The following is a 26,023-nucleotide window of genomic DNA, read 5'->3' as shown; positions in this document are numbered from 1 at the left end:
TTGAGATTCCACACTTAAGCGGGTGGGGTCCTGGGAGGAATGACCCGCTTCAGCCCTTCTAGAAAAGCTTTAATGGCAGGCACCCTGAAAACAGAGAGATGCTGCCTGTTTTGAAGATAAGCCGCTATGGCCGATAAGTGTATCCTAATGGAAGCGTACGCTAGATTGCATTTGTAAAGATGCAACAAATAGCAGATGATGTTAGGAATGGAGGCATCTAGCGGGTTTATGTTATGTGCTGTACAATAAATGACAAACCGCTTCCATTTTGCTGCATAGCAAGCCCTTGTAGTGGGCTTCCGTGCCTCCCTGATGATGTCCATGCATTCTGGAGGCAGGTTAAGGTAGCCAAACTCTAAGACCTCAGGAGCCAGATCGCCAGATTGAGCTGTTGCGGATCTGGATGCTGAATGTCGCCATGGTTCTGCGTCAAAAGTCTGGGTGTGAGGTGCAGCCTTTGATGCGGTACCACGGAGAGTTCTAGAAACGTGGTGTACCATGGTTGGCGTGCCCACGTTGGAGCAACCAGGATGAGCGTCATCGAGTGTTGCTTTAGCTTTCTTGCCACCAGCGGTATTAGAGGAGCTGGGGGAAAAGCGTACGCAAATCTGCCTGACCAGTTCATCCATATCGCATTGCCCTGCAATTGTGGGTGAGGGAACCTGGCGGCAAAGCTTTGGCATTTTGCGTTTTCCCTTGTGGCAAACAGGTCTATCTCCGGATGACCCCACTGCTGAAAGTACGGGCGGAGTACTGATGGATGTAACTCCCACTCGTGCATCTGGTGGCTGTACCTGCTGAGCAGATCCGCCATCTGATTGTCCTTGCCCGGGAGGTGTTCCGCCATGAGGAAAATGTTCCTCTGAATGGCCCACTTCCACATGCTCTGAGCCAGATGAGACTGCTGTGGAGAGTGCGTACCCCCCTGCTTCTGGATATAGTACATGGCAGTCATGTTGTCCGTCCGGATCAACACGACTTTGTTGCACAGATGTACCTTGAAGGACTTCAGTGCCATGAAGATTGCCATCAATTCTAGATAGTTGATGTGCATCTTCTTCTGCTGTGTAGTCCATAGCCCCTGCACCGTGTAGTGGAGCACATGAGCTCCCCAACCCTGGAGAGAAGCGTCCGTCGTCATGATGATCTGCGGCACAGGCTCTTGGAACCGTCGGCCCTTGCAAAGGTTGTGTGGATTCCACCAATGCAGAGAGCTGTATGCCCGACCGGTCACCAACACTAGGTCTTTCAATTGTCCTTGAGCCTGTGTCCACTGATGCGCCAAGCATTCTTGGAGCGGACGCATATGCAACCTTGCGTGCGGGACTATGAAGATGCAGGAGGCCATCATGCCTATCAACTGCATAAACACTCTCGCTAGTAGTGAGTGTTGCGGTCTGAACCTTTGGATGAGCGACTGGATGTTGTCGATCCTCACCTGGTTCGGCTGAGCCGTAGCAGTCAAAGTATTTATTGTCGCGCCAAGATACTGCCGCACATGGGCTGGCTGAAGGTGCGACTTTGGATAGTTCAGTGAGAACCCCAGACTGTGAAGGAGGTGAATTGTGTGGGACATGTCTGCGGCGCACTGCTGTTCCGACTTTGCTTGAACGAGCCAGTCGTCTAGGTAAGGGTAGACATGTATGTTCTGTCTCCTGAGGTGCGCCGCCACAGTCGCCAGACACTTCGTGAACACTCTGGGGGCAGTGGTCACTCCGAAGGGTAGGACCTTGAACTGGTAATGCCTGTTTTGTATGGTGAACCTGAGGTACTTTCTGTGGGATGGGTGGAGTGGTATGTGAAAATAAGCATCCTTGAGGTCCAAGGTTGCGAGGAAGTCTCCCTGGTTTAACAATGGAAGAACCTGCTGTAGTGTTAACATGTGAAAGTGTTCTGAGAGTATGTACAGGTTGAGGGGGCGTAGGTCCAGAATGGGTCTGAGCGAGCCGTCCTTCTTTGGGATTAAGAAGTACAGGGAATAAACCCCTGTGCCTTCTTCCTCCACCGGCACGAGCTCTATTGCGCCTTTTTGCAGCATTACAAGACCCTCTTGCTGCAATAAGTGCAAGTGCTCCGCTGACATAGGTCGTTGTCTTGGGGGTATGTTGGGTGGAGTGGATGTTAACTCCAAACAATAACCGAACTGGATAAGTTTCCTCACCCACCTGTCTGTGGTGATGGACGTCCAGACTGGCAGGAACTGCTGAGTCTCCCCCCGACAGGTGTTGGATGGTCGGGGGGTAGTGACAGAGAGTCACTGTTTGTTGGCAGCAGAGGAACGGGAACTATTGTTGCCTCTGCCTCTGCCCTTGGCGCTGTTGCCTCTGTAACCACCTCTATTCTGTTTTGGGTACGATGCCTGGGCGCCTCCTCTGCCGAAATGTGACTGCTGTGCCAAGTGTCCTCTGGTAGCACCCCGCGCACTTGAGCGACGAAAAGTGTTTCCTCTGAATTGCTGAGACTGAAGTGCCCCCATGGACTTAGCCGTCTCAGTATCTTTCTTGATCTTCTCGAGGGTGGTGTCAACCTCCAGCCCAAACAGTCTGTCTGGATTGACGGGCTGGTTGAGGATAGTCGTCTGTATTTCTGGCTTGAACCCTGAGATGCGGAGCCATGCCTGACGCCTCAACATAACACTTGTGTTGACTGCTCTCGCCGCTGTATCTGCCACGTCTAGCGCACATTTAATTGCAGCGTTAGAAATGAGCTTGCCCTCTTGTATCAGCAACTCAGCTCCTTCTTTAAACTCGTCTGGAAGGTGTTGTAAGAGCTGCTCTAAGGTGTCATAGTGCGCCCTATCATACCTGGCTAATAGGGCTTGTGTGTTAGATATGCGCCATATGTTGGCTGCCTGCGCAGCCACCCTTTTGCCCCCTGCCTCTAGCACTTTTGACTTTGTCCGGGGGAGGAGCTTCACCCGTTGTCTGCGAATTCGCCCTTTTGTGGGCATTTGAGACCACCAAAGAGTCTAGAGGCAACTGGCCTCGTATATAAGTAGGGCCCCCAGGTGCCGGGCTGTACTTTTTTGCAATTTGTGGGTTCACAACCCTCGCTCTGGTGGGTTCCTTGAAAATGTCTGTGGCATGCTTGAGAACCCCCTTAAGCATTGAAAGTGTTTTCACAGTTTTTTCTGATGCAGAGAAAGTATCAAACAAAAGTCAACTTCCACAGGGTCGGCATGCATCTCCCCCTTATGGTTTGCAGCCGCCCTTTCAATTAAAGCATTAAACGCCGCAGAGTCTTCAGTTGGAGAAGTTTTCACCCCATACATCTGTGGATCACCGACCACCTGTTGGTCCCCCTGATCACCAGAGTGTACCCATGAGTCCTGCTGCTCATCAGGGTCAGTATTGTCTGAGAAGTTATACCCCTGATCTTGTTCATCCTCATCTCCATTTGAGCAAGTGGGTGAAGGGGTAGGACTCCGCCTAGGCCGTTGTGGAATGGGTTCAACAAGTTCTGGCGTGTCTGGTGCAGGCTTTTTCTTCTTCAGAGGTATTACATATGATTCCACAGGCTGGGATGTAATTTTCCTCTTGTAGAGCGTTAATCTACCCGTGTCGGCGTCGATAAAATGCTCCTCTTGTTCGTCAGATAAAGGTGGTCGACCAAAGCCTCCACTTAGCTGAGTCTGCCTCAATGTCTCCGAGTCCTCGGGCACCGTACGAGGTGCAAAAGCCTTCGGCGCCACCTTCGGTGGTAGCGTATAGAGGATCGGCATGGAAGTCTTCTTCAGTGGAACACTTGTCCTCGGTACCGAAGGTGTGGTCGGCTCCGACGCCTCGTCTCTCAACCGTTTCAGGGAGTCCGAGATTTGCTTCGTAAAAGAAGCAGACGGCTTCGTCGATCCGACCGACGACCTCTGACCACCCGCAGGGGAAGAACCGAGCGTCGACGATTTTTCCTTGGGTGGCGGAGGCGCGGACGCACCTTCGACAGCTGCGCTTTGCTTCACCGTCCCGGCCTTAACCGACGACGTCGCAGACTTTGGAGCAGCAGATTTATCTGTATGCGTCGGGGCTCCAGACTTCGGCTCGGTGCCCCTCGCTGACTTCGCGTCGACTGTCCGTTTGCCTGTCGGTGCGGCAGTCTTGGAGGAAGGTGTCTCGACAGTCTTCTTCGACTTCGACTCGACCATCTTACTCGACACTGGCTCGACGACCTTCTTCGAGCCGGTCTCCTTGGCCCCTTTCGGTACCTTAGCCTGTTCGACAGCCTTCTGCGGCTTCGATGGCTCCGAAGACGACGGTTTCGATGTCGTCCCAGACGTCTTCGGTGTCGATGGTTTGTCGGCCATCTTTGTTGTTTTCGATTCCGATGGTTTCGGTTTCGATTTGTATATTGGAGGCTCCGCTGGTATGTCTGTAGCCGGGCCAGGAGGCGGGGCCGAGGACTGAGGAGTAGGGTCGTGGGTAAGGCCGTGTGGCGATCCCGTGACCTGAGCCTTAGTAATTGTACGTACGGGGCATAGCTCTTCCTCCGAGCTATCTTCCACGGCCCCATAAACTTCCTCGTCGTCCCCTACCTCCTCAACGTATTCTTCTAGGTCCAGGTCTTCAACGGGTTCTCCGTAGTCGGCCTCGACCTCCGCCGATGTAGGTGAGATCTGCAGTTGAAGCTCTTGCTCGTCTGCTTCGGGGTCGCCAAAGATGTCTGCCGGCGCCGATCGCTGGGCCTCGAGGCGCGCCACGCGCCTAATCTTGAGCGTCTTCTTCGACCTGAATCTCGAGCAGGCCATACAGTTGGCCTCGTTGTGGTCCGGCGACAGGCACTTGTTGCATACAGGATGCACGTCGATGTGTGGGTACTTCGATCCACACACGGGGCAGTACTTGAACGGGCTCCGTTCCATCGTAGCGTCGTCCGGGTCTTGCTGCGTCGACAGGGCCTCGATGACCGAAGAGTCACCCGACTCCTCAGATATCCGACTCGAAGAGTTGGAGTACACACGAGACCGAACGCGAACAATACCGACGAAGTAAAGAAGGCCTTTTGGCCTTAAAGAAATCGTTTTTTCGATTCCGAACAGGAGACGTCGAAATCACATCCGAACCCAATGGCGGAAAAAAACAATCTGGGGATGGAGTCGATGCCCATGCGCTCTGTAGTCCAGGGGAGGAGCCACCTATCTCGTGATACTTCGAAGACTCTTCCAGGACAACAATGTGCAATCATCCGGACCCAACACTAGGCGGCGATCTATGCAATAGATATGAATTTAGCAGCCCACATGCCTCAAACACATTGGACCTACTGCCTCTGCCTGTAAGACACACCTTGGTCCACGCCCTGATAACTTCCCGTCTGGATTATGGGAATGTCCTGTACTTGGGGGCCAGTGCAAAATGTATTCAGAGGCTGCAACGCATACAAAATGCGGCCGCCCGCCTGATCCTATTGCTGCCCAGGAGAGCATCAGCTAAGAACGCACTCAGGACCTTGCACTGGCTCCCAATTAGGGAACGTGTGACATTCAAAGCCCTGTGTGTAGGTCACCGTATTTTACAGGGAAAGGGCCCCAAGTACCTTCACAGCCTTCTCAATCGATACAAGCCCACTCGACATTTACGATCAAGTGGCACCGGGCAAGTCCATGTCCCAAAGTTTAATAGAGTGAGAATGGGAGGACGGTCTTTTAGAGTCCTAACCGCCACTCAGTGGAATACTCTGCCTCAGAGGTTGCGCCTGGAGACCTCAGAGGGCACCTTCCGGAAAGAGCTGAAAACCATACTGTTCCCCATAGACTAACGTATGAACGGAGGGCTGCTCAAAACCTAACAGCGCCAGAGTGGAGTAATTTCGGAATAACCAGCGCGGTGACACACTAGTTAGTGTAACCAAGCGCTTTATAAATAATAAATAAAGACGCTTCAACACACTGGCTTGGGGAACAACGTAGGGAGGGAGGCACTTTACATTTTTTTTGGCAGACAAACTCACCCAAACCGCCTGGAGTTATAGTTGTGAATGGAGTATGAGGCTGTATTTACATATTTAAACCTAGACTAAAGGCTGGGTAGTATGTCACATTCCAGAGGGAACTCTGCCTGGGTAGCCAGTTCCACTCTGCTATACGCACATTTTCAGGAACAAAGCTAAAAAAAAGAAAATCCGTTCATCTAAAAAAAATAAAACCCACATTTCTTACATTACTAATTGCACCACTGAAATTGCTTTCATTCTCAACAACAATATCCGGGTTATACAGTCACGGTAAAAGCACGTTTTACAATAAACAGCCGAGTGGACTTCTTATTTTGAACATGCTTTATAACATCACAAGACTCATTACGGGAAAGTGACATTTAAAACATGTTTCGGTTAATGTTTCCCCATCCTTACTTTTCACTATCAGGGCTACATATGTACTGTAGACATGTTGATATAACACTCTTCCAACCAGAAGATCACGGGAGGGTAAAAATAACAGCAAAAAAACTAACTAAAACCCATACTGCACTGCAGCATCTACACCTTCACTGACTCCCAACAGGGTCACAAAGTGCTCCCATATGCCTAAGGAACTGCCAAACCGATAAATGACGCTGTAATCATTAAGTTCATAACACGTTTAAAGAAGCATTAGCAAGGCCAACAGGTCTAGCCTTGGCAAGCCTGCAATGCTATTTTACATTTTTGGCAAACATTTATTTATAGTGAAGTAAAAAAGTAATAGGTAAAAATGTAGATATGTCGCAAGGTGGGGTTTATATATTTGCAAATAATTAAGTAAATAAAAACGATCCTAACCTGTTCGCACAGAGTAACTAGTAAGCAAGGGGATGGAGGAACAACAAGGGGTGGGGGGGTCTGAAGCAAGAGAGGCTGTCCGAGCGGCCATTACGAGCGGGGGGACGGCGCTGCAATGAAAAGAAAAGAGTGCTTACTGTCCTTTAAAGGAGAGCGTGTAAAGCCGCCTGTAAAAGTTACATTCCCGATGTGCGGGGCAAAAGTGGACAGGGTGGTAACCAGGAGGGACAAAAATGCCTCCTGGAAAATCATTACGCCCCTTTTAGCATAATTGGTGACATCAAATGAAGCACACCAATGAAAATTACAGGTGGAGCCGAAAGTCAACTTCTCAAACCGTATTGATTCCAAGAGGCCCTCGCATGGCGAGATCTGCTAACGCCAGGCGAGACATAAAAAGTATTTACAATACATTCGGATAAATGGAACTAGGATAGAGGCTCTGAGGGATACAGGTGCCAGTCTCACCATGGTGAGAGACACACTGGTTTCCCCCGAGCAATACTTGATTGGGCAAACTTACCCAGTCACCAATGCTGACAGTGTCACCACTGACCATGCAATGGTTATGGTGACATTAGACTGGGGTGGTTACTGGCCTGAAACAGATAGTGGTCTCTCCAAAGCTACCAATTGCAGGTCTGCTTGGCAATGACCTGGAAACCTCAGCATGGGCTGAGGTTGAACTGAAAACCCATGCAGCAATGCTGGGCATCCCTGAATTGGTGTGTGTAAAAACAAGAGAACAGAGCAAGAGACAGGGTGAAAAAGAAGTTTTGGTGCCTGAAAGAATCTCCCAACCTTCCAAGAGAAAAGTTAAGAAGACTGGGGCACCAGCTTCTGTACAGCAGAAGGATCAGAACCCCTCTCCTAAGCGAGAGGACTTGCACACCCAGGAGGGAACTGAGCCCATGGAGCTTGACCCTTACCAGGTTGAACTCCCAGGCCCAGGGGTCCCTCTAGGGAAGAACTGTGCCTTGGACAGCAGGACTGTCCAACTCTTGGGAACAGGGGCAGCAAGCTGCTGCACAGGAAAAGTGAGGTGTCAGTGGTACCCACTGCTTGAGGTGGGGGTTCCCTTTGAAAGGATAGCTGTGGACATTGTGGGCCCACTTGAACCTCCCACAACATCAGAGAACAAATTGATTCTAGTGGTGGTGGATCATGCCACTAGGTACCCTGAGACAATTCCACTTAGGACTACTACAGCTCCTGCAGCAGCCAAGGCCCTCATTGGTGTCTTCACCAGGGTAGGGTTTCCTAAGGGGGTGGTTTCAGACAGAGGTTCCAACTGCACGTGTGCTTACCTAAAGCACATGTGGAAAAAGTGTGGAGTGCAGTACAAGTTTACTACACCCTTTCACCCACAAACTAATGGCCTTGTTGGGAGATTCAACAAGACATTGAAAGGCATGATTATGGGGCTTCCTGAAAAACTAAAAAGAGATGGGATGTCCTCTTATCCTGCCTGCTTTTCCCTTACATAGAAGTGCCACAGAAGGGAGTAGGGTTTTCCTCCTTTGAACTTCTGTTTGGCCATCCTATGAGGGGACCACTCTGTCTTGCGAAAGAGGGTTGGGAGAAGCCCCTCTAAGAACACAAACAAGACATTGTGGACTATGTGCTTGGCCTAAGGTCCAGAATTGCTGAGTATATGGAAAAGGCATCCAAAAATCTTGAGGCCAGGCAGGAGCACCAGTATGACCAAAAAGCTGCACTGGTTGAATTTCAATCTGGGTAAAAGGTATGGGTTTTGGAGCTAGTGGCAGCAAGGGCACTCCAGGACAGATGGAGTGGCCCTTACCCTGTCCTTGAAAAGAAGAGTGAGGTCCCCTATTCAGTTCACCTGGGCACAAGCAGGACACCCAAAAGGGTTATCCATGTAAACTGCCTTAAACTCTACAATGCCAGGGCTAACATTCCCATGCTCATGGTGACTGATGAGGATCAGGAGACCGAGTGAACCTCTCCCTGACCTCCTCTCATACAGCCCCAAAGATGGGTTAATGGATGGAGTTGTCTTTTCAGACACCCTCTCTGCCCAACAGCAGACTTATTGCAAGCAACTCTTGCAACAGTATGCTAAGCTCTTTTCTCTGACCCCTGGTCTGAAACTGGTGTACCCATGATGTGGACACTAGTGACAGTACACCTAACAAAAACCAGATCTATCATCAGTCTGACCAAGTCAAGGAAAGCATCAAAGCTGAAGTCAGCAATATGCTGGAGTTAGGGGTTATTGAACCCTTTGAGAGCCCCTGGGCTAACCCAGTGTTTCTGGTCCCCAAAAACTCATCCCCATGGTGTAAAAAGAGAAATGAGGTTCTGTGCGGACTAAGACAGATGCTCACCCTATCCCAAGAACAAATGAACGGATAGACAAATTGGGTGCAGCCACAATTCTAAGTAACTTTGACTTAACTGCAGGGAACTGGCAAATTGGCATGGTCCCAGGAGCAAATGAAAAAACATCAGTCTCCACACCTGATGGGTATTATCAGTTTACTGTTACGTCCTTTTTTTAAAGAATGCCCCTGCCACCTTCCAGAGGTTGGTGAACTAAGTCCTTGCTGAGTACGAGTACTTTAGTGCAGCCTATCTAGATGATATTGCTGTCTTTAGCTCCACCTGGCAGGATCATCTGATCCACCTTGGGAAGGTTTTAAAAGCCCTGCAAACTGCAGGCCTAACTATCAAGGCTTCCAAATGCCAGAAAGGGCAGGGAACTGTGGTGTACTTGGCCACCTTGTTGGTACAACCCTTACAGCCCAAGATCGTGGCCATCCTCGACTGGGCAGTTCCAACAACCCAGACTCAAGTCAGGGCATTCCTTGGCTTGACTGGGTACTACAGGAGGTTTGTGAAGGGATATGGGTCCATTGTGACTCCCCTCAAAGAACTCACTTCTAAGAAGATGCCCAAAAGGTCAACTGGACAGTTAGCTGTCAAAAGGCTTTCGTCACCCTGAAAGAGGCAATGTGCTCAGCACCAATTCTCAAAGCTCCAGACTATGCAAAGCATTTCATTGTGCAGACTGATGCCTCGGAGCAAGGGATAGGAGTGGTCCTACCCCAGACCAATGATGAAGGCCAAGACCAACCTGTTGCTTTTATAATCAGAAGCCTTCTCCCCAGGGAGCAGCGTTGGAGTGCCATTGAGAGGAAGGCTTTTGCTGTGGTTTGGTGCCTGAAGAAGCTGAGACCATTCTTGCTTGGTACTCACTTCATGGTTCAAACTGACCATAGAACTCTCAAATGGCTAATGCAGATGAAAGGTGAAAATCCCAAACTGTTGAGGTCGTCCATCTCCCTACAGGGGATGGACTTTGTAGTGGAACACAGACCTGGGACTGCCCATGCCAATGCAGATGGACTCTCCAGGTTCTTCCACTAAGAAAATGAAGACTCTCAAGGGAACGGTTAGTCTCATCCGCTTTCCTTAGGGGTGGGGTACGGAGGGGGGGGTGTGGGGGGGAGGGGGGAGCATGGTTGCCCCCACTTTTTGCTGAATTGCTGATCTTCTTTGAGTGTGCCCTGGGCTCCTGCTAATCATGCACCCAGGGCCTAAGTTCTTTCCCTTATACTGCATTGAAGCGTACACCCAATTGACATCTCTGACCACAGGGAGACCCCTGGTAAATGGTACCACAGGTACCCATAGCACAGTGACCAGGGAAGGCCCCTAAGGGCTGCAGGACTTATTGTGCCACCCTTAGAGGTACAAAAGGGGGTGGTGATGGACGGAGCATCTGACGCAATCAAACACTCACAACAGATCTGGGTTTAATCCATCACCGTTCTTTAGCCCACTCTGCCACCCCAGTTCAGACATGGCCATATGCAAATCAGTCTGACCATGTGCCTCATGGGAACAGTCCAGCCTGAACTGCCAAGCCAAGCCTTCCCTGGACCGGAAACAAGCTTCCGAGGACCGGTTTCTGGCATTACAGCCGTCTTCAGCCCGGCTTGCTTGAATCCAGTGGCAAAGTGAGCAAGGGACTCACGTCGGAGCATACCCTGCCAACTTATGGCAAACAAAGCGGTACAAAAGGGGGTGGCGATGGACGGAGCATCTGACGCAATCAAACACACACCCAGTCAACAGATCTTTTTTTTTTTTTTTATTGCAGATTCACAGAGCGCTGCCAGCAATCAATCAGTATTTCGGTTATTCACCAGTATCAGCGCGCCGCACAGTCGGTAGAGCAACACACGGTCATTCAGCCCACAACCCGGGGGTTGGGCGGCAATTATAGTTAGAGAACTGGAAATACAAACTCATAAACAGACGTTATGTTATGTTATGTTAAGCGCACTTTTATAGCGCACGGATGCCCCAGCCAAGGGGCGTCCCGGCGCTTCCAAGAATAACCAACACAACACAGCGGCAACAACAGGAGAAGAACTACAAGAAGGCTAGACTAACTGTGAAAAAAGATGGGTTTTGATAGCCCTTCGGAACTTCAAGAGCTCATCAATTTCCCGGATATGGGGCGGAAGAGAGTTCCACAATTTTGAGGCCAGTACCCTAAAGGACAGACCGCCGGCTCTACATAGCCTGAACCGAGGAACAGTTAGCAGATTCTGTCCTGAAGATCTCAAATTTCGGGCGGGGACATACGTCACCAGCAGATTATGAAGATTTTGAGGGGAGGCCAGCTTGAGGATCTTAAAAGAGAGACACAAGGTCTTAAAGTGGATCCTCTGTGCCACAGGCAACCAGTGAAGCGAGCGGATGGTATTATCTGCTGAGCAAAATCTGAGTAGGCCCACCAGGGCTCTGGCTGCGGCGTTCTGGACGCGTTGTAACCGAGTGATCTCAGCCTGATTGGCTCCCACAAGAAGCGAACTGGCATAGTCAAGCCGAGATAAAATAGAGGCCTGTACAATCAGCTGCCTGGTGGAGGGATCGAAGAACCTCAAAATAGGTCTTAATCCTCGCAGGATGCCAAAACAGGTGGCTGCCACTTTTTTGGTATGTCTAGAGAAGCTGAGGGCAGGATCCAGTCATACCCCTAGGTTTTTTAGCTCCGGATAGGAATCGGGGTCACACCCAGCTCAGGGGGCCACCATAAGTCACCCCAAAGATCGGCCCGTTTGCCCATGACCATAACCTCAGTTTTTTTGGCATTTAACTGGAGACAGTTGGTATTCATCCAGCTGGCCACTGCCAAAAGTCCGTTCTGGAAGCTAGGGGCATCAAGGTCGGAGTCACCACTCCTGACGACCGCCAGCTGAGTGTCGTCAGCATACGAGACCAGCGGCCTCACATAAAGATTGAAAAGTGTGGGACTCAACGACGAGCCCTGTGGCACACCCAGCTGCAACGGATAGGACTTGGACTCAAATGGTGGAGTGACCACTTTAAAGGTCCGGTCAGCTAGAAAAGATCGAAACCAGTCGAGTGCCGTGCCCGACACGCCTGCCTCACCAAGGCGTTGAAGTAAGATCTTATGTGAAACCGTGTCGAATGCGGCGCAGAGATCCAGCAGGATCAGCGCCGCGGTTTGACCAGAATGAAGCACGGACCGAAGATATTCTGTCATGGAGAGCAATGCGGTCTCAGTGCTGTGGCCAGCACGAAAACCGTTTTGGGATGGATCCATAATGCCTGCCCTGGTAAGATGTTCAGATAACACCCCATTAACATAGGCCTCAGTGATTTTAGTCGGCCAGGGAAGGAGTGAGATCGGGCAGTAGCTCTCAACTTTAAGAGGGTCCAGGGTGGCCTTCTTGAGTATAGGTGTTACCACAGCCTGTTTCCATTTGATTGGGACGACCCCAGAGGAAAGGGAAAGATTAATAAGCTGCCGCAAAGGAGGCAGACAGAAGTCTGCTGACTCTTTAAACTGAGCTGGACGCAGGGGGTCAGTAGGAGAGCCAGATTTAACCTTGCTGACCAACATGCGAAACGTCTCCAACGATAAATTGGGCAGGGAGACAAGGGCATGGCTATCGATCAATACAAGGTTAGTGGCCTCAGCAACCTGCTCAGGACTAGGAAAGGCCCGGTAGATGGCTTGGACCTTTTTCAATAAAAAACAAAGCCAGGTCGTCGCAGTGGGTGGCTGAGCAAATTTCTGACACAGCGGCTCTGTTGGCTGTCAGGTCCTTAAGGATCTTAAAGATAAGTTTGGACGGATTGGAGCTGTTGCTAATTTCCTGCGCATAGTGGGCAGCACGGGCTCTATATACTGCTTTGTGATAAATTTTGACTTTCGCCAAATAGAGCTTCTTTTTCTCAGCATCATAGAGTTTCCGCCAGTCCCTTTCTGCCAGTTTGCAGGCTTTTTTTAACAGCCGCAGAGAACTGTCATACCAAGGACTGGAGATTTTAGAACGCTGTTCTGTCCAAACCGCAGGAATCAGTGCGTCCAAGGCCCGAGAGACCCATTCCACATAACGATTGTAACCAGACTCAGCATTCAAATGAGGATCAAGTGGATTGAGCTCCAAAAGATGGTGAAAATCCACCAGGTCAAGTTTCCTCCAGTGACGCTTGAGCACAGCTCTATGTACCGGCGTGAGGAGGTACTCTCCAATCTGGAGAGAGATAATAACTAAAAAATGGTCAGTCCACGCGACCGGACAAGGTTTGACCACTTTGACCCCAGACAAGTTGGTAAGAAAAGGGTCAAGAATATGACCACCGACATGGGTGGGGGAAGTGACCAATTGAGAGAGCTGAAATGCCTCCAGATCGGCTAGAGTGCGGCTAATGGCAGGGATGTGACTACAATCAAAATGGAGATTGAGGTCTCCAATTATGCTAAAGTTATCACAGCCCATTGCTAAGGAGCTGATGCACTCCGGAAGAGCCTTTCTGAAGGTGATATCGCAACCGACCGGGAAGACGATAAATAAGAAGACCAGAAAAAGTAAAATTACGACTAAAGGAAATTTTAAAAAAAGCACTTTCACATCCTGCCAAATCAACTGGCTTCCAGACACAAGGGTAACTGGATTTCACAGCCATCGCAATACCACCACCCCTGGTTAACCGGCTAGGAGTAAAGATGGAATACTCGGGGGGGGGGGGAGGGGGGGAAGCAAGATTGACGACTGTTGTATCTATGTCCTGAAGCCATGTTTCGGTCATGAAAAACACATCTGGTGTCTCGTCTTGTAAAACATGTACTTCAGAATAATGTTTCCCGAGAGAACGGATATTAAGGTTCCAAATGGTGAGATCTCGGAAAACAGAAGGTCTGGGACAAGGTAGACTAGCCGGAGGAGAGCCCACCACGGCAGCAGACAGGGAGGGGGCATCAAGCGATCAAGTGTCGCAGGCACAAACATAAGGGCCACACGACGGGCTAACTGGTCCATGTGAACAATCAGGAACAGACCGCCTGACCTCCAGCAGCTCCTCCCCAGTATACCCCAGAGGCAAAGACATTACCTGCGTAATTGCATGAGAAGTAACGAAGTGGGGCCACGCCAACCGCCTCCTAAGCGCTGAAGGGCGCAGACGGTCAGGACTCTGGCACGACTCAGGCGCAGCGAAGGGGCGCCCGCTGCGCGAACCGCTGCGCGCGCAAGGGCTAGTTTAAATAGGGCCACCACGTGTGAGCCGCCCCACTAGGACACTCAAGATGGCGCCCAAAAAGCGTCAGTACCCCTCCCAAGATGGCGTCCAAGCTTCAAGACGAAACTACGCCCCCAGAACCGGACCCGCTAAAGCAGCGGTGAAGAGTAATTTTATGTGCAGGGAAGGGCCAGCTACCCCAATTAAAAGCAGGGACTAAAAGAAAAGAAAAGAAATAAAATAGTCAAAAGGGAGAATTAAAAAACACAGCGCGCTATTAACACAGCGCTTAGAAGCAAATGCCTAGCTGCCACGCTGAGCGAGTGGACATTCAATGAGCGTTCCGAGTATCTGCTTTTCTTTTTTAACCCCTCCCACCCCCAAACCAATAAACGCGTTTTGTTATAACTCAAACAAAACAGTCACGAGAATAGCAGCAGTTACATTTCCAATTTCCCACCACCCCCTCAATGCCAGTAGCGACTTTCACAATTTGGAGTCTCAGATGTCCAGTGCCTCATGGCACCCTTCGCAGCCATAGTATCACATCTTATCCATCTTAGCGGCGTCAAAGTTGTCTTCGTGTGTTGACCCATATCTAAAATAAAATGCCCCTCACATCCCCCCATCCAACCCATGATAATGGCGCCACTTGGACCAAACTCTCCGGAATTTTTTGGGGCACCCTCTCGCCTTACAAGTAACCCTCTCGGCTGCCATATAGAGATCCATCCCTCTCCTCCACTCCTCCAGGCCCGGGGGTTCCGGCACCCCCCAGTATTTTGCGATGTCCCTTTTGGCTACAACCAGTGCAAGGACTAGGAATGTAAGAAGTGGGCGTATCAGGTCTACCTCATTAGTCATGCCTAGCAGTGCCAGCTTGGGATCCTGTTGGATCGGAACCTCAAAAACAATTCCTTGCATACCTGTGTCCAGTATGTTTGTATCAGGTCGCACGCCCATATTGTATGATAGAAGTCTCCATCACACTGGTGACATCTAAGACATTGTGGGTCATCTACTTTCCCCATTTTACTAAGTCGTAGCCTATCATAGTAGGTTCTATGGAGTACATTAAATTGAATGAGTCGTAGTCTTGATTTGATTGCCACCTCCCGGGGATGCATTAATACTATCTCCCAATCCAGGTCCTCCATCTCTCCCACCTCTGCCTCCCACGTGCCTCTGAGTTTCGCCAGGTCCCCTAGCATATGATTAGTTAAGGTCTTATAGGTTAGGGAGACCGCCTTCCCCGTTATCTGCTCTTGGAGGAGTCGTCCCTCTAATGGTGCATATTCTGGGACATCAGTGAGTGTGAGGTTTTGGGCTCGCCATGCGTGCTGTAGTTGGATGTATTTGAACTGCTGGGTATTATGTAGGCCGAACTCCGTTTTAAGTACTTGAAAAGATTTCAGCTCCCCTTTAGCTATCACATCTCCTATAGTGGAGATGCCAATATCGTCCCACCTTTGGAAGCCTCGCAGCTTGTTAAGTTCCACCAACCACTGGCAGTGCCACAGCGGTGTCTGCCGTGTAAGTTTCTTATCCCAACCCATGCGTCTTGTGGCCTTAGTCCATGCAATAAGTGTGAGAGACGTCGCCGGGAGGAGCCGCGCCCTTCTAGCGCCCCCGTAAAGGTAACACAATACGTTTTTGGGCGACATTTTAGCTCTCTCCAGGGCGTAAGTCGGGTGATCCGCCGGGGCATGGAGCCAATCATTAATTGGTGTCAGATGTTCCGCCCAGTAGTAGGCCTCTAGGTTGGGAAGCGAGATCCCCCCACTATACTGGTGCCTCTGGAGCGTGGACAGAGCCACCCTAGCATGTTTGCCTAGCCATAGAAAGGATCGCAGGTCTGCATGAATCTTAGTGAAGACCGCGGTCGGTAGTGGATAGTATTCATTTTGCAGGGCATAAAGGAATTTGGGTAGAGAAATCATTTTGTACATGTCTGCTCTGCCTAGAAGCGTGAGTGGGAGCTGTCTCCAACGGTCCATATCTGTTACCGCGTTGAGCATGATCCGTTCCAGGTTTCTTTGGAACGAGAGGGTCACACTCAGGGTTATATAGATCCCGAGGTATTGGAAGCCTTCGGTAGTCGTCAGTAGTCTCTCCGGTAACCTTCCCCACCTGTCCCGTCCCCCGGGGTCGTAAAGGATAGACTTGTGCCAGTTTATTTTGTATCCCGCCTGCCCGCCATACTGCTCTAATTCCTGGAATAACTCCGGGATGGTGGTCTCTGGTTTAGTTATATATAGCAGGACATCTTTTCTTGTGTCGGGTCCTCATCGTTGCTTGTAAAGCCAGTGATGTCCTTGTTTTGCCGGATCCTGGCTGCGAGTACCTCAATAGTGAGTGTAAAGAGGAGGGGAGACAGGGGACAACCCTGTCGGGTACCTCTCTGAATCCGGAACTCACGTGACATTTTCCCGTTCACCCTCACCTTGGCTTTCGGGGCAGTGTAGAGAAGCTGGACCCATTTTACGAAGTTTGGTCCAAAACCAAACTAGTGGAGCACCGCATGGAGGAATGGCCAGTGTACTGCGTTCAACGCTTTCTCAGCGTCCAAGGAAAGGAACCAGTGAGGTTCGCTCCGCCCCCGCACCTCCTGCAGCCAGTTATGGGTTCTCCTGAGGTTAAGTTTAGTCGCCCTATCCGGTAAGAAACCTGGGATAACCGTTCTCAAGCGGGCCGCCAAGATGGTTGCTAACAGTTTTACTTCCGTATTGAGAAGGGAGATGGGGCGGTACGAAGCACAATTCTCTCGTGGCCTGCCCTCCTTATAGATTGGGACAATCGTTGCCATAGCGAGGTCTGGAGGGAGCTCCCCCTCCTGGTAGGCACCAGTAAAGAGGCCTTTAAGGTGGCGTGTCAAAAGGTCCGCCGAGCGTTTGAAGAACTCGGCCGGGAAACCATTTGGGCCCAGGGTTTTGCCCGGTCTCAGCTTGGCAATGGCGTCCGCGATGTCATCAGTCGTTATGTCCACCTCTAGCACCACTAGGGCCTCCGGAGGCAGCATCGGCATGACCGTCTGTTCCATGTATTGTAATGCCTCCTCACAAGTTACTAGATCTCTCGTTGCATATAACTGTTCATAGTGCGTAGCAAATGCTTCAGCTATCTCGGTGTCGGTGTTAACCCTAGTTCCGTCGGCGGTATAAATGCTGTCTACCCATCTAGCCGCCCGCTCCTTTTTACTGAGCCACGCTAAGAGTTTGCCTGACTTGTCACCCACGTCATATAGGCGGTGAAGGGTGGCGAGGGCTTGGGTTTTGGCCTCGTTAGTTGCCAATTCTCTATATTGCCTCTGGGCATCAAGTAGCCTCCTAAGAGTCTCGCTGTTTTTTTGGGTCAGATACTCCCTCTCCCATCCCAGGATAGCCCGTTCCAGGGCGGCAACCTCCGCCTGAAGTTTACGTCTTTCTTCCCCCAGTCTGGATTGTATCCTCGTAGTACCGGCTTTAGGGCTTCCCAGAAGGTGACGCTCGATTCCACTGTACCCTCATTATCTGCGACATAGACCTTCACGTCTGCTCGAATACCTCTCATTATGGCTGCGTTCTGAAGGTCCCAAGCCGCTAAGCGCCAGGAGCCTGTGCCCCTGCCCTGGCTGTGACCCACCTTTACAAACAGTAACAAGTGGTCCGATATCCCTCTGGCCCTATACTCTGCAATATCGTCCACCCTCAGATATTGTCGGGACATGAAGACATAGTCCAGTCGTGAGAACACCTTGCGGGCCCCAGAATAATATGAGTAGGTTTGCAGTGTCGGGTGTAGCCATCTCCAGATATCCGTAAGTCCTATAGTGGAAATCTGACTAAACAGTGTGGTCTGGTGTCCTCCTCTCCCTGCTTCCCCGGATCGGTCTAGTCCTATATCCATAACATCATTGAAATCACCTCCCACCACTTGTATGGTGTCCGCCGTGTCCAAAAGGATGGTCGCAAGCGCTGTAAGGGTACGAGTCTGTAATTTGGGCGGTGCATAGACCGAGATTAGCGTGTAAGTGCGTCTATCCCAGGTACCCTGTACTCCCGCGTATGTCCCCTGTGGATCTATCCAGGTACGTGTGGTGCACAATGGTGAGGATTTGTTAATGATGCCCGCTACCCCTCTGGAATCCGATGTGTAGCCCGCATGAGCCAGTACTCTATGTCGGCCCCTAGCGATGAAGGCACACTGTGTACCCTTGAGGTGTGTTTCCTGTAGTAGGGTGACATCCGGGTCCACCCTTTTGATGTAGGCGTTCACTAGTCCTCTCTTGATTTAGGAGCCTATTCCGTTGACATTCCATGTAAGGATGTTCATTCCCCTACCGCCCAAATGTGGAGTGTCTAAGGTACTTGCCATTCAAAGATGTGAAGGCTGATTGTGGTTATTCTCTGGCATGGATATGTGGTGTGTAGTTTCAGTGTGCGTTGCTGCATTATCCCAACTGCTGTCCCCCCCCACCAACTCCCCCCCACCCGTTCCCCCACCTGAATGAACTTGGAATTCCCCTCTCCCCCCCTCACCCCACCTCCCTCCCCTTCCAGTCGTATCCTAGTGCAGGACATAACTTTCCGTAAAAGTAGGCCTGTCGCCCACCCACACGTCCCTCCCTTCAAAAAACCAAGAAACAGTAAAACGTGTAAAACAGAGATGTGTGTCAACTTGCGTGCTTCCCAAGTCGGGCTGCCGTTTCCAGTCCCCAAATGTACCATCACTCAAAGGGCATGCCAACTTGCGTGTTTCCCATCATCGAGTTGCATACTCAGTGGCCCTGTCCACCAATGTTCATGATTTTGAGTCTTGAGTCTCTGATTCGGGCGCACTGTGTTGCCCCGACAGGTCCTGCTCCAACACTCGGATCTCCTCGACCAGCGGGTGAACAGATTGTCCCCCCTTCGCCTCATCCTCCCCTCCAGAAGTGCGGCTCTCAAGTCCCTCCCCGTCATCGCCCTCCGAGCGAGCAGTGGATCGTAGACCGGCGAATCTCGAGCCCGCCTCAGAAGCACCCTTCGGGGAGGCCGAACGTCCTGTCCGCGTGTTTCCCATAACATGGCCCCGATAGGGTGTCGCCGGGGTTTGTCGTTTAGATCGCCTGGATTTCAGCCTCTGTGCCTTCGGTAATTCCCACTGGGGTCCGCTTCGCAATGACCTGTCCAACAGATCCCGTCCAACGGTCTCTCTGCTATTGAGGATCGGGCGTTCCTCCAGCCACTGCCAGGCATCCTCCGGATGGGTAAAAAAGAGTGACTGTTCCTTATAGAGCACCTTGAGTTTCGCCGGGAAGAGGAGCATGTACGAGATCTTTAAGTCTCTAAGTTTCGCCTTCACGGCATCGAAAAAGCGGCGTTGCCTTTGCACCTCCTGACTGTAGTCCAGAAAGACCATGATGTGCGCATTTTCTAGACGGATCTCTCCCAGTTTCCACGCCTCTCGCAGGATCAGACCCCTGTCCACGAAGTTAATAAAGCGTGCAATGACTGGTCGCGGTCTCGCCCTCTCCGGCGGTATTGCCAGGAGGGCCCTGTGCGCCCTCTCGATAATGAAGCAAGGTGAAAATTGTACCGCTGGGAAGGTTTCCAGCAGCCAAGAGTGGAGGAAGGACACCATATCCGCCTGCTCAATCCCTTGCCTAAATCCAACAAAGCGCAGGTTGTTGCGTCGCGCTCTGTTTTCGGCGTAATCAACCTTCCACAGCAGTTGGCGGTGGGATGCCTTGAGCTCCGCCATGTCTTTTCTCAGGGTAGTGATTGAATCTTCGGCCTCTCCCATCCGCGTCTCAGCAGAGGTCACCCTGTCGGATAAGTTTCGGAAGTCCTGCCTCAGGAGTGATACCTCAGAGAACACCTCTCCTATCTTGACCTCCAGGGCCGCTCGGGACTCCTGCATATCGGCTCTTGAAGCCTGGATGGCCCCCATCAGTAGTTCGGTGTCCGAGCGCGTACCTGATGTGGCCGGGAGGCTCTCCGCCATCTGTCGCGGCGCGGCGAAATTGTCCATGGGCCCTTGCTTAGGCGCTTTAGGTAGTGGGTCCTTCTTCCCCCTGGTTGGTAAAGGTGAGGCGTCAAGCACGCAGGGCAAACAGTGAATCCCCCTATCCCCCGGGCGTTGGTCGCGGCCTGATGGACGGGCCTCCGTTCCGTATCTCTCCAGGTGTGCTGGGGTCCAAGAGCCTCACAACGTGGGAGCCGTGGGTCACTATGGTCTCCTTCCCGTCCTCCACGGTTTATGGGTCACTGGTGCATGATGCCAGGAAGGTCCTCCGGGCCAACCCCCTTCGCTGGTCGCTTCCTAGGGTTGCCCACCCAGCCCTGTGCCCCCTTCACCGTTCGGGACCGACCCCCCTCCGTAGGACGTCAGGCAGGGGGGGCGCACAGGCGTACGAATCTGCGACCGTCCGGGCTGCCCTTAGTGGTCGGTGTCTCCTGTAGCCAGGCCTGGAATTAGCAGTATGTGGCAGGTGGTTGGAGTAGTTTCCGGCGCGACTCCCAGCGGTACTGCGGCTGAAGGGAGATAATGTCGTCCGGGCACCCCAGCAGGTGGCTGGCTATGAGAGGTGATCTGCCCACAGCTCGTCGGGGCTGCCGTAGGGTCCCAGGCCGGGTCAGGGGTACCCCTATCCCTGGTTCGAGGCTCCGGCCGCCATCTTGGTGTAACCCCCGGGGCTAGCGCTGACGTGCGATTGTTTCTGGGGGGCTCTCTCGCAAGCCCCACCTCTGTTAAGGTCAGACGCCTCCCGTTTTACAGCCTCTCACCTCGCGGGCCCTCCTGGCAGGGTGTCGATGGTCACCCGGCACCCCTCATACCACGGGCGTTCCGGCCGCCATCTTGGTGAAGGGGTGGTCGACTCTTGGGCTCCCAGCTCCGTAGACCGGGGGCGTCCAGACCCGGCGATCGTCGCACCGAGAGTGCCACTCCACTACCCCACTGCGGGGGCCTGTCGCCGGAGTGTGAGGTCGAGCCTCAGTCCCTTCGCCGGTGCTCGAGCACCACGGCCGCCATCTTGCCTCCGGCCGGGCGCAGGAAAGCGGTACCAGAAAGTCAGCGCATTGGGCGTTGCGGGCAGGTATACCTCTCGGTTCTCGTCTCAGCCGGGTCACGCTGTGTCCCTTCTTCGTCCCAGGTGGTTTTGTGGCAGTTTGGGTAGGTAGGATGTCGAATTTTGAGGCAGCTCGCCGGGAGCTCCGGAGCCACACGTCTCAGCACGCCATGGTGTTGGCCACGCCACCCAGTCAACAGATCTGGGTTTAATCCATCACCGTTCTTTAGCCCACTCTGCCACCCAGTTCAGACATGGCCATATGCAAATCAGTCTGACCCTGTGACTCATGGGAACAGTCTAGTCCGGACTGCCAAGCCATGCCTTCCCTGGACCGGAAACAAGCTTCCGAGGACCGGTTTCTGGCAATACAGCCGTCTTCAGCCCAGTTTGCTTGAATCCAGTGGCAAAGTGAGCAAGGGACTCACGTCTGAGCATACCTTGCCAACTTCAACTTAGACTCTTTTTCAGGAGGTGGAGCGTCTCCGGACATTCGGGAATTGGCTCTTTTACTTGCATTAGAAACTACCAAAGAATCTAAAGGGTAACTGACCCGTTATAAGCTGGATCTGATGGTGCAGATTTATTTTTTGTCTAAACAGGGGGTGAGGATACATGCCCAAACACAATCATTAAAAATGTCATCCAAATGTCTTATCATACTCTTGAACAGTGTGTGAGCGGATCTTTGGGTGTTTCAAAAAGGAAATCTTCTTCTAGGGATTCCTTATGTAAATCGACTCCATGGTAATTAGCAGCTCTGCTTAATAATTCTATATAGCCTACATTGCCGTTAGGTGGAGAAGGCTAAGTAGGGTAAAGATCAGGATTGTTACCTGTGGGAGAATTAGTGTTGTAATCTCTCCAGGGGTCTGTAGGTGTTGGATCATTGTCCCCAGCCCCATCCCGATCCTCCTGGTTATCAGGTGCATATGGTGGTGGCGAGTCAGAAGGTGAAATTAACAACGGTTGTGACTCAGCGGAAGGAGGAGGAGGAGAAGGGTTAGTACCCACATGCTTCCTTTTTAAAGGAATGTGGTAAGCTTCTTCAGGTTCAGGTTTGGTATTTAAGTGGCAATTTGGTTGCAATGTGTCCAGTTTTTGGATGAATGTACAGTTCCTTCTATTTCGGGCTCGGATTTGAGGGTGGAACATCGACACGGTGGTCCTTTGATGGAATCGGTGCATCGGTTTGTTTCAGCACCGGAGGTTTTGGTGCCGGTGTTTTGGATGCAGAGGATGTCTGATCCAAAGACGTTTTCAATGTCGAATGAGGTGGGGCTGCGACAGATTTTGACTTCGACCCCGAAGGTTTCAGCTCGGTGCCTGAACGTGGACGACTCAATTCAGAACTGGAAGGCTTTGGGGTGTGTTTCGGTGCAGAGCCGGAAGGCAAGGTGTCGGAAACCTGTTCTAGTTGCCGTCCGTGGCCCGAAGGCAGGGGTGGGATCAGAACCTCTCTCTTGAGTTGAGTTTGGGGCAAGTGAGAATCGGTACTCACGGTGAGCTGCCCTTGCGGGATATCTCCGTCCACATCAGAGCCAGATCCGGGGATGTGTTAGGCTCCTGTTCTTCCTCGTCTCTTATGGCATTGCAGGTCTCTTGTTCAGAATCTTCTCCAAAGAGGTCCGTAATGGAACCGGTGTGTTGGCTCTGCATGTCGAGACATCTAGCCCGGTGGTCGCGAAGCATCTTCTTTGGTAGGAAAGACTTACACGTGTCGCAGTCCTGTTATTTGTGCTCTGGAGATAAGCACAAGTTGCACACTTCGTGTGAGTCAGTACGCGGGAACTTCCCGTGGCACCAAGGACAGAATTTGAATGGAATCCGTTCCATCGACCGCGAGGCGGACCGACGTGGGTAGGCCGAACAGCTTTCCATGAGCTACCCGAATGAAAGAGGGATTTTGTAGTAAAGACGATACGGAAAGAACGGAAATATGCAAACGAAAACAATACCATTGAGGGTAAGTGGATTGCACATCGACGGGAACCCAAGAAACTGTATCGAACCGGAGCGCAGCACTTCCCATTCGAACCCGATGGCGGAAAAAAACAATCTAACCATGGAGTTGATGCCCATGCGCACTATCACTGAAAGGAGGAGTCACCTACCTAGTAACTTGGAAGATTTCCTCGGAGAAAAACAACTTACAAACATCCAGACCCAACACTAGATGGCAGGAGTATGCAAAGCATGTGATCACATGCCTCAAACATGCTTGTACTATGATGTTGACGCAGCTTTTGCCTCAATTCAAAGGCACAGCATTGCTAGTGCTTTATGCTTGCATATTTCAAACCTTTGTCCTCAGTTTTACTCCATGTAATCATTCACTTGTACATCTTATCATCCATTTTGTTCCACAATCACGGTGTAATGCCATTTTCCAAAATTTCTCATGTTATTGATGTATGCATCCGGACCTTAGATCAAAAACACGTATAGACGCGTGTGTTCATCCAAAAGCAGCATTTACCCAATGCATTTCGGGCTACTGGGGCCCTTCGTCAGGGGTCACTACAACAGTAAAAACACAAATTTGTTATTTAGCCACTATGTGTGCTCAAAAGTATGTACATGATATTTATATTTATATAAAAGTGCAATTAAATTCCCTCCAGTTTCGTGAGTAACACATTTACCGGCCGAGCATTGCGCACATTTTGAGCAAGGCACAGTTGAATGGGAATTATCGCTAAAGTAACATGCTTGTTGTGAGAAGTTGGCCTGATATATGATGTTCACTTTTGGAAAAGGGCATTACACTGGGATTGTGGAACAAAATGGATGATAAGATGTACAAGTGAATGATTACACGGAGTAAAACTGAGGACAAAGGTTTGAAATAAGCAAGCAACAAGCATTAGCAATGCTGTGCCTTTGAATTGAGGCAAAAGCTGCCTCAACATCATGGTACTTTATCTTACAAGCGCCATTTGGGCAAGGTGCTTTCTTCAAGGAGCATGCAACATTGGAGCAATTTGGACAAATTATTGATTTAAAATGAATACAGGTGTGCATTTCCTATCATGATCAAACATAATTGTACCATTTTATACTACCTATTTGGTGTGTGCCATCCGCCTTGATGGAGTGAACACAATAAATGCTTAAAACACCCTCTGGATCAGCCTAACTGCTCAACCACACTACCACAAACAGAGCTGTTAGTACTTGCCTAACTTAGCTTCTTCTATACCTCTGGGGACTCACTGGACTATGTGCACACTATACCTCATTTATGGTTTAGTATATACAGAGCCAGCTTCCTACAGCATCAAAACAAAAAAAGTAGGTTTTCCACTACACACCTGAGAGTTACAGTATAATCAATACATAAATAACCTTAGCAGATTCAATAATCGGTAAACACCGTACCAAAAAGTATTGCTTAAGGAAGGAATACATACCTCACTTTTAAGAAGTTTAAACATTTGACTCATAATATTTTCAATAAAGAACGTAATAGCTTCCCATTGCTGCAAGTTAGACGAGGAACGGGAGCTCAGAAATTTTAATATTCCAGCTGTGGAAATGAAAAAGGAGAAATATATATTAGCAGCGTGCTGAGTATCACATCATTCATGACTGTATTTTATATATTCATAAACACATTAGAGGTTCACAAACTTTAACCACCAAATATTTAGCCCTGAAATACATAACGATAGGACAAGTTCTAGCCTTACAAAATATGTCTTATATAGCCTTGCTTTTACAGATATCTTATCTTTGAAGTTTTCTGAGAACACAAGAATAGATTTGGAAACATTTTCATAGGCTAAATCCAGAAACATAGTCATACGCTCCAAACAAGTCGTAGTAAATGCTGAAGCAGCACCAAGTACTCCTCAGTTGTCTCACCAGTGGAAGGGAAATGAACTCACCATGTGTGCAAGGTACATCTGTTCTGATGCCGCTCAGAGGTAAGGGATAAAACAGAAAACACCAAGCCAACATCATAGCAACAAATAGAACAAGGACCAGCAAGGCCAATAGGCTACATCTTTTTGCTTTCCCAATGCAGACCTAATGACTTTGCCTATGTTTTTAGACAATGCTGTTCAGCATCAAATAAAACAAAAAGCATTGGCAAATACCTATTGGCTTTTATGCTGTACAGCATCTGCAAAAATGCAGATACTATACATCATAAACAAATGGCAGAGGCAGGAAACAGCGCAATTATGTGGCTGCATCGTTTTTTATGGATGTGCATTCATCATGTCATGCAATGCCATCAGAATTTGCAGGGCTTGCATATCACCTAGGAGACTATCTTGGTGTCTGAGAAGGTGCAGACTGGGCTTCCCGAAGGCTATTTGAAGAGCTAGGTTTTCATTTTCTTTCTGAATTTGAGGACTGAGATGGCCACTCATGTGGAGGGGGAGCTCAATCCAATCCGGGGGAGGGAGGGAGTTGTAGAAGAAAGACACTCAAATAGAGTTTTGGCACACCAGATGCGGTGGGCATGGCCAATAAGCAGGCCATCTGAGCTTAGGTGTTTGGTTAGTATGTGGAAGTGGCTGCCGTTGTTGAGATAGACAGGGCCCTGGTTTTGAAGTGCCTTGTAATTGAGGTTGAAAAGTTGGAATTGGGTCCATTTCTGGATGGGGAGCCAGCAGAGGTTTCTCAGGTGCTTGGTTATGTGAACTTGTGTTGGTTGGTTGAGTGGGAGTCTAGCAGCAGTGTTTTATGGAATTTGGAGCTTGT

At 50.4% G+C, this 26,023-nt stretch overlaps 1 protein-coding gene across 2 annotated transcripts in view; it reads right to left on the bottom strand.

The window, feature by feature from the left end:
- Positions 1 to 26,023, bottom strand: part of LOC144762300 (exportin-5-like) — a 2,334,361-nt gene that overhangs the window by 1,394,923 nt on the left and 913,415 nt on the right. For both annotated transcript variants that reach the window (XM_078647447.1, XM_078647448.1), the window contains exon 14: positions 24,721 to 24,836. In XM_078647447.1, the coding sequence (XP_078503573.1) occupies positions 24,721 to 24,836 (116 nt within the window). The remainder of the gene's footprint in view (positions 1 to 24,720; positions 24,837 to 26,023) is intronic.

This window comes from Lissotriton helveticus, chromosome 6 (genome assembly GCF_964261635.1).
Source record: "Lissotriton helveticus chromosome 6, aLisHel1.1, whole genome shotgun sequence".
In the NCBI taxonomy this organism is placed as follows: Eukaryota; Metazoa; Chordata; class Amphibia; order Caudata; family Salamandridae; genus Lissotriton; species Lissotriton helveticus.
The sequence above is the reverse complement of the archived record's forward strand: the minus strand, read 5'-3'. Positions and strand labels throughout refer to the sequence as shown.